We start from the raw sequence: 13218 nt of genomic DNA, 5'->3' as shown, positions 1-13218 counted from the left end.
CCTGCTCATACAGGTAGGCAGCCAGCCAAGTCCTAACATACAGCACAGAACAGGAAAGAGAAACCAAAACAAAGTGTTTCCATAACCTATTCACGCAAGCTCCTATAGATCCAGGAAGTTCAAACACAGAGACCTATCAAACTGGCCCACCAACACCAACTATAGGTCTGCAACTGGCAAGAGCTAAACACCAATGGTAGAAATTAGGTAAGGAAAACAGGAGAAAAAGGGAGGAGGAAAAGAAATAAAAGGGAGGGAATTTCAATAACGGCTCTACTAGCACTGCTTCACTCTGCTTATCACTTGGCCACACAGCTTACCTTCAAAGTAGTGGTGCTTTTGTCAGATTTCTCCTTTCCCTCTTTTTCTTTACTACTTTTTTTCTTGGAGGTGGAGCGTTCTCTTTCTCTTCTTTCATTATTTGTATCTCTTTCTCTTTTTTTTTCTTTCTTATTTCTGTTTAAGAAAATTTTTCCTCAAATCAGAATTTGATCCAACAGCAACAACCTTCAAACCATTTAATGGCAAACTAAATTCTCATCTGTAGGTTTTCAAAAAACCTCCCCAAAACGTAACACCCATTTCATAAAGACAAGGGAATTTTTTGACTGAAGAGGGATAAAGAATGCATGTGTTCAGTACACATGGTATTTACAAAGAGAAAACCAAATTAATCTGTATCTGATGAAGGGCTTTTATTGATTTGAAGCAAATCTGCATTGTTGACAGATTTGAAAGTCTCTAGTTGAAAGCTCAATCCATGAAGATTTTTGGTTTTGTTTGGTTTTAAATTACAACTGAATCATGCTGACCAACTGAAATCATCTGAGATGATTAGTGCAAAGGTAGTAAAACATTTAAAATACTAAATTCTTCCTCCTTTACTGCTCATTAACTTTTATGTTTACATCAAACTGACCTTCTTGGAGAAGGAGTTCGTGAAGACTTTCTTTTTGTTGTTTTGGATGGTTTAGGAGACTTGGAGGGACTTCTACTCTTCCTTTTACGCTTTTCTCTACAGGACCAAGAAATTCAAGATCATAAAAAAGTAAAAATTAACTCAGGAACCAGATAAAAACAGAAAGCTCTTAAAATGATCTGACACAACAACTAAGTAAATATCCCTGAATTTAACATATATATATATTTAACATATATGTCCCCAACAACATATGAACTGTACAAACCAAAAAAAAAAAAAAATTGCATGTTTCAGTTTGGTGGGAAAGGGGAGACTGGAAGTTGGAAAAAAATGGTTGTGCCCTTTCAGATTTTAGTTTTTTGTTTATCCTCTCATGCTCGTACTTGTACCTGATAACAATGGAAACACACTAATTCACTAATCCTGTATTAAGATTTTCTTCAAGCAGGAAAAGAATCCAATTGAACGAAGAGCCACTTTAAGACAAAAGGCATAATTTGAGAAATACAATACTCAAAATGTAGCATTACAACATGAAGATCACTGTAATTTCAGTTCAGCCTGACTGAAATTTAATTCCTAAATGAATGAGCTAGCAGAACTGGGCACAGGATTCCAGATGTGGCCTCACCAGTGCTGAGGAGAGGGAAAGATTCACTTTCCTTGACCTGCTCACAACACTGCCTAATGCAGCTCAGCATACTGCTGGCCTTCTTGTCTGCAAGGACCCCCAGGTCCTTTTCTGCCAGCCAGCCTTCCAGCCAGTCGGCCCCCATGCTGTACAAAGTTATTCCTGCCCAGGTGAAGGACTTGGCCCTTCTCGTTGTTGAACTCCATGAGATACATTTACGTGTCCAGTGGCTAGCCAGAAAAGTAACATGCTTGCTTCCTGCTGTTCATCCATCCAGCTGAAGCATGACAAGTGCTATCACCCAACTATTTGTAAGATCTAGAGACCAACACTGTATGTAAGTAACCAAGGAACTATGTAACACTGACTCAGACTTTCATCAGGACAAAGATGATGTGTGATGTCACTTTATCAGAGCTTTTGGATGGCTCCAATGGAAAGAAATGGCACAAGAATCATCTACTTACTGTCCTCAAGGACTATACTATACAGTTATGTGAAAGGCAAGCACCAGCAGCCCAATAAGAAACTATGTTCTATCAGACATCATACAGAGCTCTTTGTAATAGATTTTACTTTATAGGAAAATCTGCAAAACTGAAATAATACAAATTTAATTAGTAAGAGACATGGCGATATTGACACATAAAGCTAGGATGGTGCCTCACTGAGCTGACAAGTCAAAAAAAAGCATGAAAAATTTCTAAACAAACCTGCTGGAGCTACGAGATCTTCTTGAAGAGCTATAGCTTCTTGGGGGTGTTCTGGATCTCTTCTCTTTCTTCTTTTTATCATCTCTCTCTTTTTCTCTTTCTCGCTCCTTCTCCTTATCCCCATCTTTTTCCTTTTCTTTGTCCCCTCCTTTGTCCTTATCTCCCTCCTTGTCCTTGATCTTCTCTCTATCCTTCTCTCCTTCTTTCTCAGTATCTTCTTTTTCCTTGTTCTGGTCTGCCTCTTCCCTGTCTTTTTCCTTCTCCTTATCCTTCTCCTTTTCCCTGTCCTTGTCTCTGTCCCGATCTTTGTCCTTATCCTTGTCCCTGTCCCTATCCCTGTCCTTGTCTCTGACTCTCTCTCGATCTTTGTTTCGCTCTTTATCTCTTTCCCTGTCCTTCTCCTTGTCCTTCTCCCTGTTTCTCTCTTTATCTCGCTCTCTTTCCCTGTCCTTGTCTCTGTCTCGGTCTCTCTCCTTCTCCTTGTCTCGGTCTCTCTCTTTCTCCTTTTCTTTGGCCTTTTCTTTTTCCTTGACCTTTTCTTTGTCTCTTTTCTTGTCCCTGTGAAAAGTCAAACACAAATCAATTATCTCACCTTTGAACTTGCCAATTAAAATGACAACTAACTCTTTAACATATGTTAATTGCTCAAGATAAAGTATACATCTCTGTTGAAAAACAGTAATTATTCAAGATTTCAGTTTTCCACCCCTGTCCACAACAAGGGAAAGGTTATACACCTAGGAGAAATTTGGAAACCTTGGAGAAGGGGAGGCCAAAATCAAATCAAACTGTGATCTTCAGAGCAACGTTATTACACTATGAGACTATGTCTCTTCAACTCACAGTTATGTTGTTATACATACATAAATTTTCTACATTTTGTCAGGAGCAAGACAAACTCTACCATCTGTAAATCCACTCTTTACTAAAAGTGCGTCTACATAAAATGGACTGCAGATTAACCACCCCTACATGAATAATGACAACTGAGTGACAGAAGTCTTTATTCTACAGTGTTCTCTCACACAGATACTCTGGAACGGCTTGGAAGTCCAGCAAGAAAAAAAGACAGGGATAATATTTCACCAAATTCCCTCAAAAGGCAAATGTAAGGTCAAAACTCAACCAAGACAATTCAATCATCTGTAACGTCATTAGGAATTAAAAAATTATTGAAAAATTGTTAATACAGTAAAAACAGAAGCAAGGATAACAGAACAAGTCAGCTTCTTTGGGACAGGCAGAATGATACATGTTCATAAAAAGAAGAACAGTGAGAAAAATTCCAAATGTTGTTCTAGTTGTCAAGCCAAACAAAAATTGACTAATTAACAGCTTTGGCTGGAAGATCACATTTTGGTATGAGATTATTTGAAAGTGCAAGACTCCATCTTTCTAGCAGAGAGACACATGAGTCCTAGAACTGTCTCTAAGACATATGAAAATGAGAAACAGAAGAAAGCACAAGAGGTGAAATTGATTAGCAGGTCTTTACATGTCCTAGAGAATGAGATTGACAGAAGTTGCTGTGTCTATTGGTATGGGTACCTATTCTAGGATTTTTAAAGATTCTCAAAGAGGCTCCTTTACACATGAAAGGTCCTATAAGCACAGCCCCCACCTTTCTTCAACAGAAGAAGTGTTTAGCAGTACCTTCTTCTCAACTGCTAATAAATAGTAGGCTGTTGTATGCTCTGTGACCTGACAACTTTGGTTCCCATCAGGTTTTGGTAAATACTTCTTTAGAAGTCTCAGAGAAGGAATGTAGGATCATAAAGATGAAACAGTACACAACCCCTGCAACAGTGAAGAGTCTCACAATGACCTAAGAAGTGCCTTCCAGTTAATTTATCACAGAGATTTCATTGGACTTGCCCCTTCCAGTGAGCAGATATGTCAAGAAGCTCAGACAACAGCAACAGAGAATCCGAAGGATCCATCAATAAAGCCCAGCTAGCTATGTAGGCTACTCCTGTTTCCACTGAGGTCCACAAATCTGTAGTTCTCTTTCCCACAAAACTTCTTTCCTCAAAAAACAAGAGGCAACTGCACAACCTAAGTATGAAGCTCCTCTTAAATGAAACAGGGGAATTACAGAGATGAAACAGAAAGAAAAGTACCAAGACTTCTATTCATGAAGCTACTTTCATAGACACTTTTGTTTTGTGAATATTCACTACTTCATCCCTCAGAAAATTATGTTCTTATCTTGTTGGAATTTCAAAGTTCAATAATTAGATGATCAGACTTAAAAATTAATAGACTAGGTAAAATCGAGATGTATTATATCCTGAAATGCAAATATGCCATATAACAGACACACACATTTGTGCCCACAGCAGTGTATGGCCAATATGAGATAGCCAAAGGCAAAAGTAAAAGGTCATAAACAGAAACTTTGTACGTGTTCTCAGAACGAAGCATCAAGTTCAGCCTGAATTCAACCTTCTCACCAGATACAGATCAAACAAGCATCATCCACTGTTTTGTGGGTTGCACAGGCTATACAGAACACTCCTAATCTATTGGCTAAAGTCTGGCAATCAAAGTTACCTATTTTCAGCCAGCTTGTATGTTGGTATAAATGTAGACTAGACTATCTAAGTTTAGGTAGCTCAGTGTCATGGCTTAAGCTGCACAGGCACCGTAAGAGTTACTTGAAGAAAATTAACTCTACCCCAGCCAAACACAATACACTCGGCATTAAAATTTACTTTCTATTATTTTGTCCCAGAGACAAAGCCTAGGGATAGGCTAATGCATTTAGAGATTCCACCCTTTACCATCACCTAAAATGTTTGTTAAGATTTTTTTTTTTTTTCCAAAAACTCTGTACTACGTGCTAAAAACAGTATCACTTCTTTGGAACATAACTCACCGAGAACGAGAGCGACTTCTTGATTTCCGCCTTTCCCTAGATCTAGACCGTTTTTTCAGGGGACTTCTGGATCTGCGTCTGTCCTTGTGTCTTGAGAGTGATCTGTTGCCAGATCTACTTCTATATGAACAGGACCAGAAGAAAAATATTTTAATATTGAAATTTCATTGGTCAACCAACATAAAAACCATAAATCTTGCCTCACTACATAAAATTATATGAAGAGTTACACCTCAGTAATATAATGCCTACCAACGTTTCTGCAAATATGGATACTTTACACTTCACCAGGTGCACACGTCCTCCTTTGAAACAATGCACCATTTAAGTAATACCTACGTTTCATAATAACCTCCATGAACATTCTGGAAAATATAAATTCATGTCATATTAGGATAGCTGTCCTTAGTAAATTACAGTGCATAAATACTACAGACAATTTCTAGCAGCTTGTAAAAAATAATTAGTCACATTTTGTTTCTTTTCCAGGCCCAGTCACTTAATTGTAGTCTTAGTCACTGAAGGACGATGGCTTTAACTGGTCAGCAAATGATACTTCTTGTATTAAAAAGCACAACATGTTATCTAATGGCATCCAAAAATATCCAATGTCATTAGGTAACATGTTGTGCTGGTTTTCACTGGGATAGAGTTACTTTTCATCATAGTAGCTAGTACAAGGGTTATGTTTTCAATTTGTGCTGAAAACAGTGATGATAACTACGGGATGTTTTAAATTAGTTAGTTGCTGGTCACAATGCTGTGTTGTTTGTCACATGGCAGTGGTATGTAAGCCTGTACTTGCTGTACATATTCCCTGTGGTGCTGCTTATCACCTCTGGGAGAGGGGTCCAGATTCTCATTTTACTGTACTGTGTGGTATCAACTTATGATACAATAACATGATGAACTTAAGCTGGTACTTGTATGTGGCATTGCTGTCATGCTCGTACCTTGGCTGACATCTCTCCAAATTGATTAATAATCACACCCAATCTATGGGGAAGATGGGGGGAATACTTTATCCTGCTCTTTCACCTCCCCTTTTTCTTCAGGCTGGTCACTGCAGCTTTTGAGGATTTTGAATCTCCTTGCGATGTTCAAACCAGCATGCTCCTATTGCTATGTCTCCTGAATGTGTTTTAGGCCTTGTTTAGGGTTACAAAAAATTTTTTTTTACGAATACCACCCAGAGATCTGCCCCAAGGCTGGATAGTTATGGGTGGCATGGCATGTGGGAGAATATGGGCAGGTATCTAGAGAATTCTTACCTCCAGAAGTTTGGAACTTGACTTCCAAACAACTACAGGACCCTGATAAAGTGACAGAATATCTGAAAGGAAAAATGCCACTTCGGTTTCCAGCAGGCAGCTTCCCAGATCGAGCGGAAGGCCTGAGTGTACTTATGATCCTCTTGAAGGGACTTCTAAGTCATTTTTACAAGTAGCGAACATGGTAAGCAGGATTAGAGGGGCTCTGCCTCCATCCTTGTGGAGGAATGGGACAACCTATTGGGCTGTGTGGATCCGATGCTCTGGCACATCAGATCCACAAGAGTACAAGGCTCTAGTGGACGCTGGTGCACAATGTACCCTAATGCCATCAAGCCATGAAGGGGCAGAACCCATCCGTATTTCTGGTGTGACAGGGGGATCCCAACAGTTGACTGTACTGGAGGCTTAAGTAAGTCTAACTAGGAATAAGTGGCAGAAGTACCCCATTGTGACTGGCCCAGAGACTCTGTGCATCCTTGGCACAGACTCCCTCAGGAGAGGGTATTTCAAGGACCCAAAAAGGTATCTGTGGGCTTCTGGCACAGATGCCTTGGTGCTGGAGGAAATTAAACAGCTGTCTACCTTGTCCGGTCTCTAGTTGGACCCTTCTGTTGTGGGGTTGCTGAGGGTCGAAGAACAACAGGTGCCAATCGCTACCACAACAGTGCACTGGTGGCAATATCACCACCAATCCAGACTCACTGATTCCCATCCATAACCTGATTTGTCAACTGGAGAGCCAGGGAGTGATCAGCAGAACTCGCTCACCCTTCAACAGTCCCATATGACCAGTGTGAAAGTCTAATGGAGGGTGGAGACTGACTGTAGACTATTGTGGCCTGAATGAAGTCACACCACCAATGCATTGGCAGACATGCTGGAACTTCAAAAGGAACTGGAGTCAAAGGTAGCCAAGTGGTACACCACAACTGATAATGTGAATACGTTTTTCTCAATCCCTTTGGTGGCAGAGTGCAGGCCACAGTTTGCCTTCACCTGGACGGGCGTCCAGTACACCTGGAATCGACAGCCCCAGAGTGGAAACACAGTCCCACCATTTGCGATGGACTGATCCAGACTGCAGTAGAACAGGGTGAAGCTCCAGAGCACCTGCAATACCTTGATGACATCATCGTATGTGGCAGAAGAAGCCTCTGAGAAAGGAAAGAACATAGTCCAAAACCTTCTGAAAGCTGGTTTTGCCATAAACCAAAATAAGGTCAAGGGACCTGAACAAGAGATCCAGTTTTTAAGAATAAAACGGCAAGATGGGCGTTATCAGATCCCAATGGATGTGATCAACAAAATAGCAGCTATGTCTCCACCAACTAACAAAAAGGAAACGCAAGCTTTCTTAGGCATTGTGGGTTTCTGGGGAATGCATATTCCAAATTACAGTCTGATTGTAAGCTCTATCAAGTGACCCCAAAGAAAAGCGATTTCAAATAGTGCCCTGAGCAATGGCAAGCCTTTGGACAAATTAAACAGGAAACAGTCCATGCAGTAGCCCTTAGGCCAGTAGGGGCAGGACCAAATGTTACAAATGCATTGTACGCCGCAGCCGAGGAGAATGGCCTTACCTGGAGTCTCTGGCAGAAAGCACCAGGGGAGACTCAAGGTCGACCCCTGGGGTTTTGGAGTTGGGAATACAGAGGATGCAAGGCCCTCTATACTCCAACTGAAAAAGAGATACTGGCGACATATGAAGGGGTTTGAGCCGTTTCAGAGGTGGTTGGTACTGAAGCACAGCTCTTCCTGGCACCCTGACTGCCACTGCTGGGCTGGACATTCAAAGGGAGGGTCCCCTCTACACATCATGCAACTGATGCCACATAGAGTAAGTGGGTTGCACTGATCACACAGCGGGCTCGAATAGGAAACCCCAGTCACCCAGGAAAGCAAAGATTTCATAATGTCACCAGAGGAGGTAGCAATGCGTGCAGAAGAGGCTCCACTGTATAATGAACTGCCAGAAAATCAGAAGCAATATGCCCTGTTCACTGATGGGTCCTGTTGCATTGTGGGAAAGCATCGGAGGTGGAAGGCCACTGTATGACAAGTTGCAGAAACTGCTGAAGGAGAAGGTGAACTGAACCAGTCTGCAGAAGTGAAAGCCATCCAGCTGGCTTTAGACATCGCTGACTGAGAAACGTGGCCAATGCTCTACCTCTATACTGACTCATGGATGGTGACAAATGCCCTGTGGGGTACAGCAATAGAAGCAGAGCAACTGGCTCTGGGCTGCTCCATTGTGGCAAGATGAAGCCAGAGAAGCTGGTTGTAAAAGTACGTCACGTAGATGCCCACGTACCCAAGAGTCGGGCCACTGAGGAACATCAAAACAACCAGCAGTGCTAAGACTGAAGTGGCTCAGGTGGATTTGGACTGGCAAAATAAGAGTGAATTATTTATAGCTTGCTGGGCCCATGACACCTCAGGCCATCAAGGAAAAGATGCAACATATAGATGGGCTTGTGACTGAGGGGTGGACTTGGCCATGGACATTATTGCACAGGTTACCCATGAATGTGAAACGTGCTGCAATCAAGCAACCCAAGTGGTTAAAGCCTCTGTGGTATGGAGGACAATGGCTGAAAGATAAATACAGAGAGGCCAGGCAGATTGATTACATCACACTCCCACAAACCCAACAAGGCAAGTGTCATGTGTGTACAATGGTGGAAGCAACCACCAGATAGCTGGAAACAAACCTTGTGTCCCATGCCACTGCCCAGAACACTGTCCTGGGCCTTGAAAAACAAGTCCTATGGTGACATGGCACCCCCGGAAGAACTGAGTCAGACAACAGGACTTATTTCCAAAACAACCTCACAGACACCTGGGCCAAGGAGCATGGCACTGAGGGGGTGTTATCACATTCCCCACCGTGCACCAGCCGCTGGGAAAACCGAACGATACAATGGGCTGTTAAAGACTACACTGACAGCAATGGGTGGTGGGACCCTCAAACACTGGGACACACATTCAGCAGAGGCCACCTGGTTAGTTAACACTAGGGGGTCTACCAATCGAGCTGGCTCCGCCCAGTCAAAACTTCCACATACTGTAGAAGGGGATAAAGTCCCCATAGTGCACATGCAGAATATGCTGGGGAAGACAGTTTGGGTTAGCCCTACTTCAGGCAAAGGCAAACCCATCTGCGAGACTGCTTTTGCTCAAGGACCTGGGTGCACGTGGTGGGTGATGCAGAAGGATGGGGGAGTCTGATGTGTACCTCAGGGGGATTTGATTTTGGGTGAGAATAGCCAATGATTTAATTGTATGATGTTAATTGCTAAATAAGCCTGCCATTGTATGTCATCACTGCTGCAATTGCTATATGCCACATCGATGGTGTTACAGTAAGAATCACCCAAATTAATGAAGGATTAACTTTGATGAAAACAAGCAAAACCAGCCAGCCTATCTGTTCAGGGTGTGAATAGTAAACTACATGTTTGATTCACAACATACAGGTAACTACTACTTTTTAAAATGCGGGTCATAGAATGGTATTATACCATATGGCACAAAATGTACCATCAAACCGCAGAAATGGTTATGCTATATGGCACAAAAAGTGCCTTCTCGTGTGTTTTAACTGAAAGAAATCCTGAAAACATTTAGCATTTAGAGAGAAAAGAGCATCTGTTCAGAGACAAAGCTCCTGGTTACTCTGATCTGCTCAGTGTAAGTTACTAATCTTCTCTACAGGGATACTTGTTTTATATCTCAGTAAGAACTCTCAGTAACCACCACTGCTCAAAAAATCCCACTATGATCTCTTAGTCCAAAATAAAAACTGTACCCACCTGTGTTTTGAGTGTGATCTTTTCCTTCTAGATCGGGATTTTGAGCTAGACCTGGATTCTGAACGAGAATGGGAACGAGATCGACCGCCTTTTCTTTCACTGCTCTTTCCAGACTCTGAGAGGAAAAAACCACTTTGCAGTGTAAGCTCAGAACATTTAAAGATCCCAGTTAACAATCTGGCACAAGTGGAATGTACCACATATAGTGCAAGGGGCCTACTCTTTGCACATCTTCCTTCTTTGCAAATATCCTTCAGAAACATCCAAGAAAGTCATTGCATATACTCGTTGAGTGCAGCCATCCTGCAGCAGTACACATAAACCAGATAATTATAAACAGCTAGCTCTATTAGGAATGGGATTTATGTTGCTGCCACAATGCACAAGATCACAACATGTTCTCCTCTTGGTCTACTATTTAATTTAATTACATTCCTTTTTTTTAAATAATCTGAGAAGAGTAGAGCAGATTTAGAGGGCATAATTTTGAAAACAAGCATAAATGTAAATAGTAATTAGTACTTTCTATGCTTCTAGACATTCCAACCACTGTGCAAATCTTAAAGTTTTATTCCTCAAACATTGTTTTGTGGGAGAAAGGGATGGAGAGAACAGGGTGAAAAGTTTGATCCAAAGGCCGAAAGTCAACAGAAACCCGAACAGTGACCTCACCAGACTTTGGTTCAGACTCTAAAAGACTGTTATTCTGCTGCTTAACATTGAGGAAATATTAGAGCTATTTTTCTTCCAACCCTAAAAAACAACAGGAAATACTCACCCATCCCCCCCAAAAGACCCCTCAAGACTATCTAACACTATCTAACCTACATAAGACAATGTCTGGGTTTTTTAGTAAGAAGAATGACAAAATCTCACTGATGAAAAGGAGGATCTCAACTGCAAGATTAACAAGTTGGGAAGTTTTTTATGCTGTGGTTTTGCAATCAGTTTAAGTCAGCACAATTCAACACTGAAATATCTGTCTAACCTCTCAACCCATCAACACCTTCCTCCCTGACCTGGTATCTCAGTGTTAACAGGGATCAGGAAACCAATCTGGATGACAAAAAGTCTTTTACAATATGTTAGGTTTTATCTCTGATTCATTCTCTGATCCTATTTGCTATGAAGATGCAGTCTTGAGACAGCATGAAAAACAGCATAGCACGGGGATAAAATTAATCTGCTGCAGATAAGGAAAGCACAATATTACTGCTTTCAGAACCATACTAGCTCCCTCTGATCATGAAACTAAGGCATTAATGGGTGCTAGAGGAGAACAAAACAAAATATAAAGCATTTTCTTTTAAAACTTTCTAAGTACTTTGAACTTAAAAAGCACCAACATCAGGCATTTAGTATTAACTTTGTATTTTTGAAAATTCAGGGAGCATGCATCTGAAAATAAAACATAATGAAATAAAAAGTCAGTTTCATTCCACTGCCTTGTTGCCTCAATACAGTTTTGATTACTTTCTTCTTTTCCCACCACATATTGTTCACCTTTGAAAATGTGTTTGAAAATGTTCTTAAAAGTGTGTGCCAAGGTACACATAGAACGTGTCTGTTAGGGAATGAACATAATATACCCACCTGGCTCAATAGCAGCAGATATGAATGACTGGGCTTCCCTTACTCTCTTCATCACTTCTTCCAGTTCCTTGGCAGCAGCCTGTGGTGTCATTTCAGGAGGCTTCACTATCGCATTATTGGAGTGATTTATTCTAAATTAAGGAAAAATAAAACCTTTAACTGCCCAACACTTGAAAGGGAAAATGAAAAACAATGAAGAACAGAAAACACCTCAACTTCAATGTACGACAAAAAAATTCAAAGTTCAGCAAAACTACAGATTTGTCTTAACACGCATTTTTTCTAAGTACCTGAAATGTATGTTATTGCTTTCAAATCTTACAACTTTTAAGTAAATGCAGCACAATGTTTCTGTGTTAAAATATTTTCTAGTAGAAGTCTAGGAATCTACTTCTCTTTTTCAGAGCCAATCTCTACATGAAGGCCCACTAATTACACATACATCATACAGAAAGCTTAATTAGTACTAAAGACTTTGCAGATTCCTTCACTATTATGGCTTCCACTACCTCAAGATTAAATATAAATACATTTTACTCAATGCCATCTATATTCTTCTCAGAGAAAGTTATGCCGAACCTTGAAACTGGAGTTCATAAAAATGTTCCAGTTTGCTAACAATAGGTCTTTATATTGAAAAAATATTCATCACAGCAGTTTCCTGCACATCAGAGTCATAAACGTATAAGGACACAAAGAAATCTCTCATTCAATAGTAATATGGATAATTAATTTCTTACTTCAGTGGCCTGTCTCCAAACATAACTCCATTAAAGGCAAGAGCTCGAGGTACAGAATTTTGGTCTGCAAATTCCACAAAAGCAAATCGTGTTGGTTGTGTCTCATCCCCTGCCATTCGCACAAATTTGACTTCTCCAACTTGCTTAAAGAATTCAAGCAGCTGATCTGCTGTTGTAGTCTAGAAAGAGTCGAAGAGCTCAGCTGAAGTAGAATATATAATGAAAACCACTTATCCAATACAACAGGTAATCTAAGAGCTACAGATTTTGGAAAGATCTCTCATCGTTTTTACACTGGTGACATGACTTTGGTAATGTTATACTTTAAGACAGACAGGGTTTTTTTTTTTCCATTAATCTAAAGGATATACTATAATTTAAAATAGTGCAACCAAAAGCCCTGAAGTCCTACATCTAGGTTAAAAAAGCCTTTATATAGGATTATGCACTTTTCAGGCAACTTGTTTGAAATAACTCATGAGGAATTTCCTTAGACACCTGTGCCCAAGCTATCCTCTATGAATTTTGATCAATTAAAAAAACCCCAAATCCAAACAATATTACAAGATTTAGCTTTTATCTGTTTTTTTTACTAGCTTCCAGCTTGTTTTATTTTATCGTGATCAATAGTACTTTTACACTCTAGTAGGTACTT

The 13218-nt window shown here is 40.5% G+C and overlaps 1 protein-coding gene across 6 annotated transcripts in view; it reads right to left on the bottom strand.

The window, feature by feature from the left end:
• SREK1 (splicing regulatory glutamic acid and lysine rich protein 1) overlaps positions 1 to 13218 on the bottom strand; it is a 36599-nt gene that overhangs the window by 3068 nt on the left and 20313 nt on the right. For 5 of the 6 annotated variants that reach the window (XM_054808894.1, XM_054808896.1, XM_054808899.1 and 2 more), the window contains 7 exons: positions 12564 to 12742; positions 11824 to 11954; positions 10231 to 10345; positions 5145 to 5264; positions 2267 to 2824; positions 920 to 1015; positions 321 to 456 (listed from right to left, as the gene is read on the bottom strand). In XM_054808894.1, the coding sequence (XP_054664869.1) occupies positions 321 to 456; positions 920 to 1015; positions 2267 to 2824; positions 5145 to 5264; positions 10231 to 10345; positions 11824 to 11954; positions 12564 to 12742 (1335 nt within the window). The remainder of the gene's footprint in view (positions 1 to 320; positions 457 to 919; positions 1016 to 2266; positions 2825 to 5144; positions 5265 to 10230; positions 10346 to 11823; positions 11955 to 12563; positions 12743 to 13218) is intronic. The other variant, XM_054808895.1, reaches the window with a different exon arrangement.

Source organism: Grus americana, chromosome Z (assembly GCF_028858705.1).
Source record: "Grus americana isolate bGruAme1 chromosome Z, bGruAme1.mat, whole genome shotgun sequence".
Taxonomy (NCBI): Eukaryota; Metazoa; Chordata; class Aves; order Gruiformes; family Gruidae; genus Grus; species Grus americana.
Note: the sequence above shows the minus strand (reverse complement) of the source record. Positions and strands in the feature narration are given on the sequence as shown.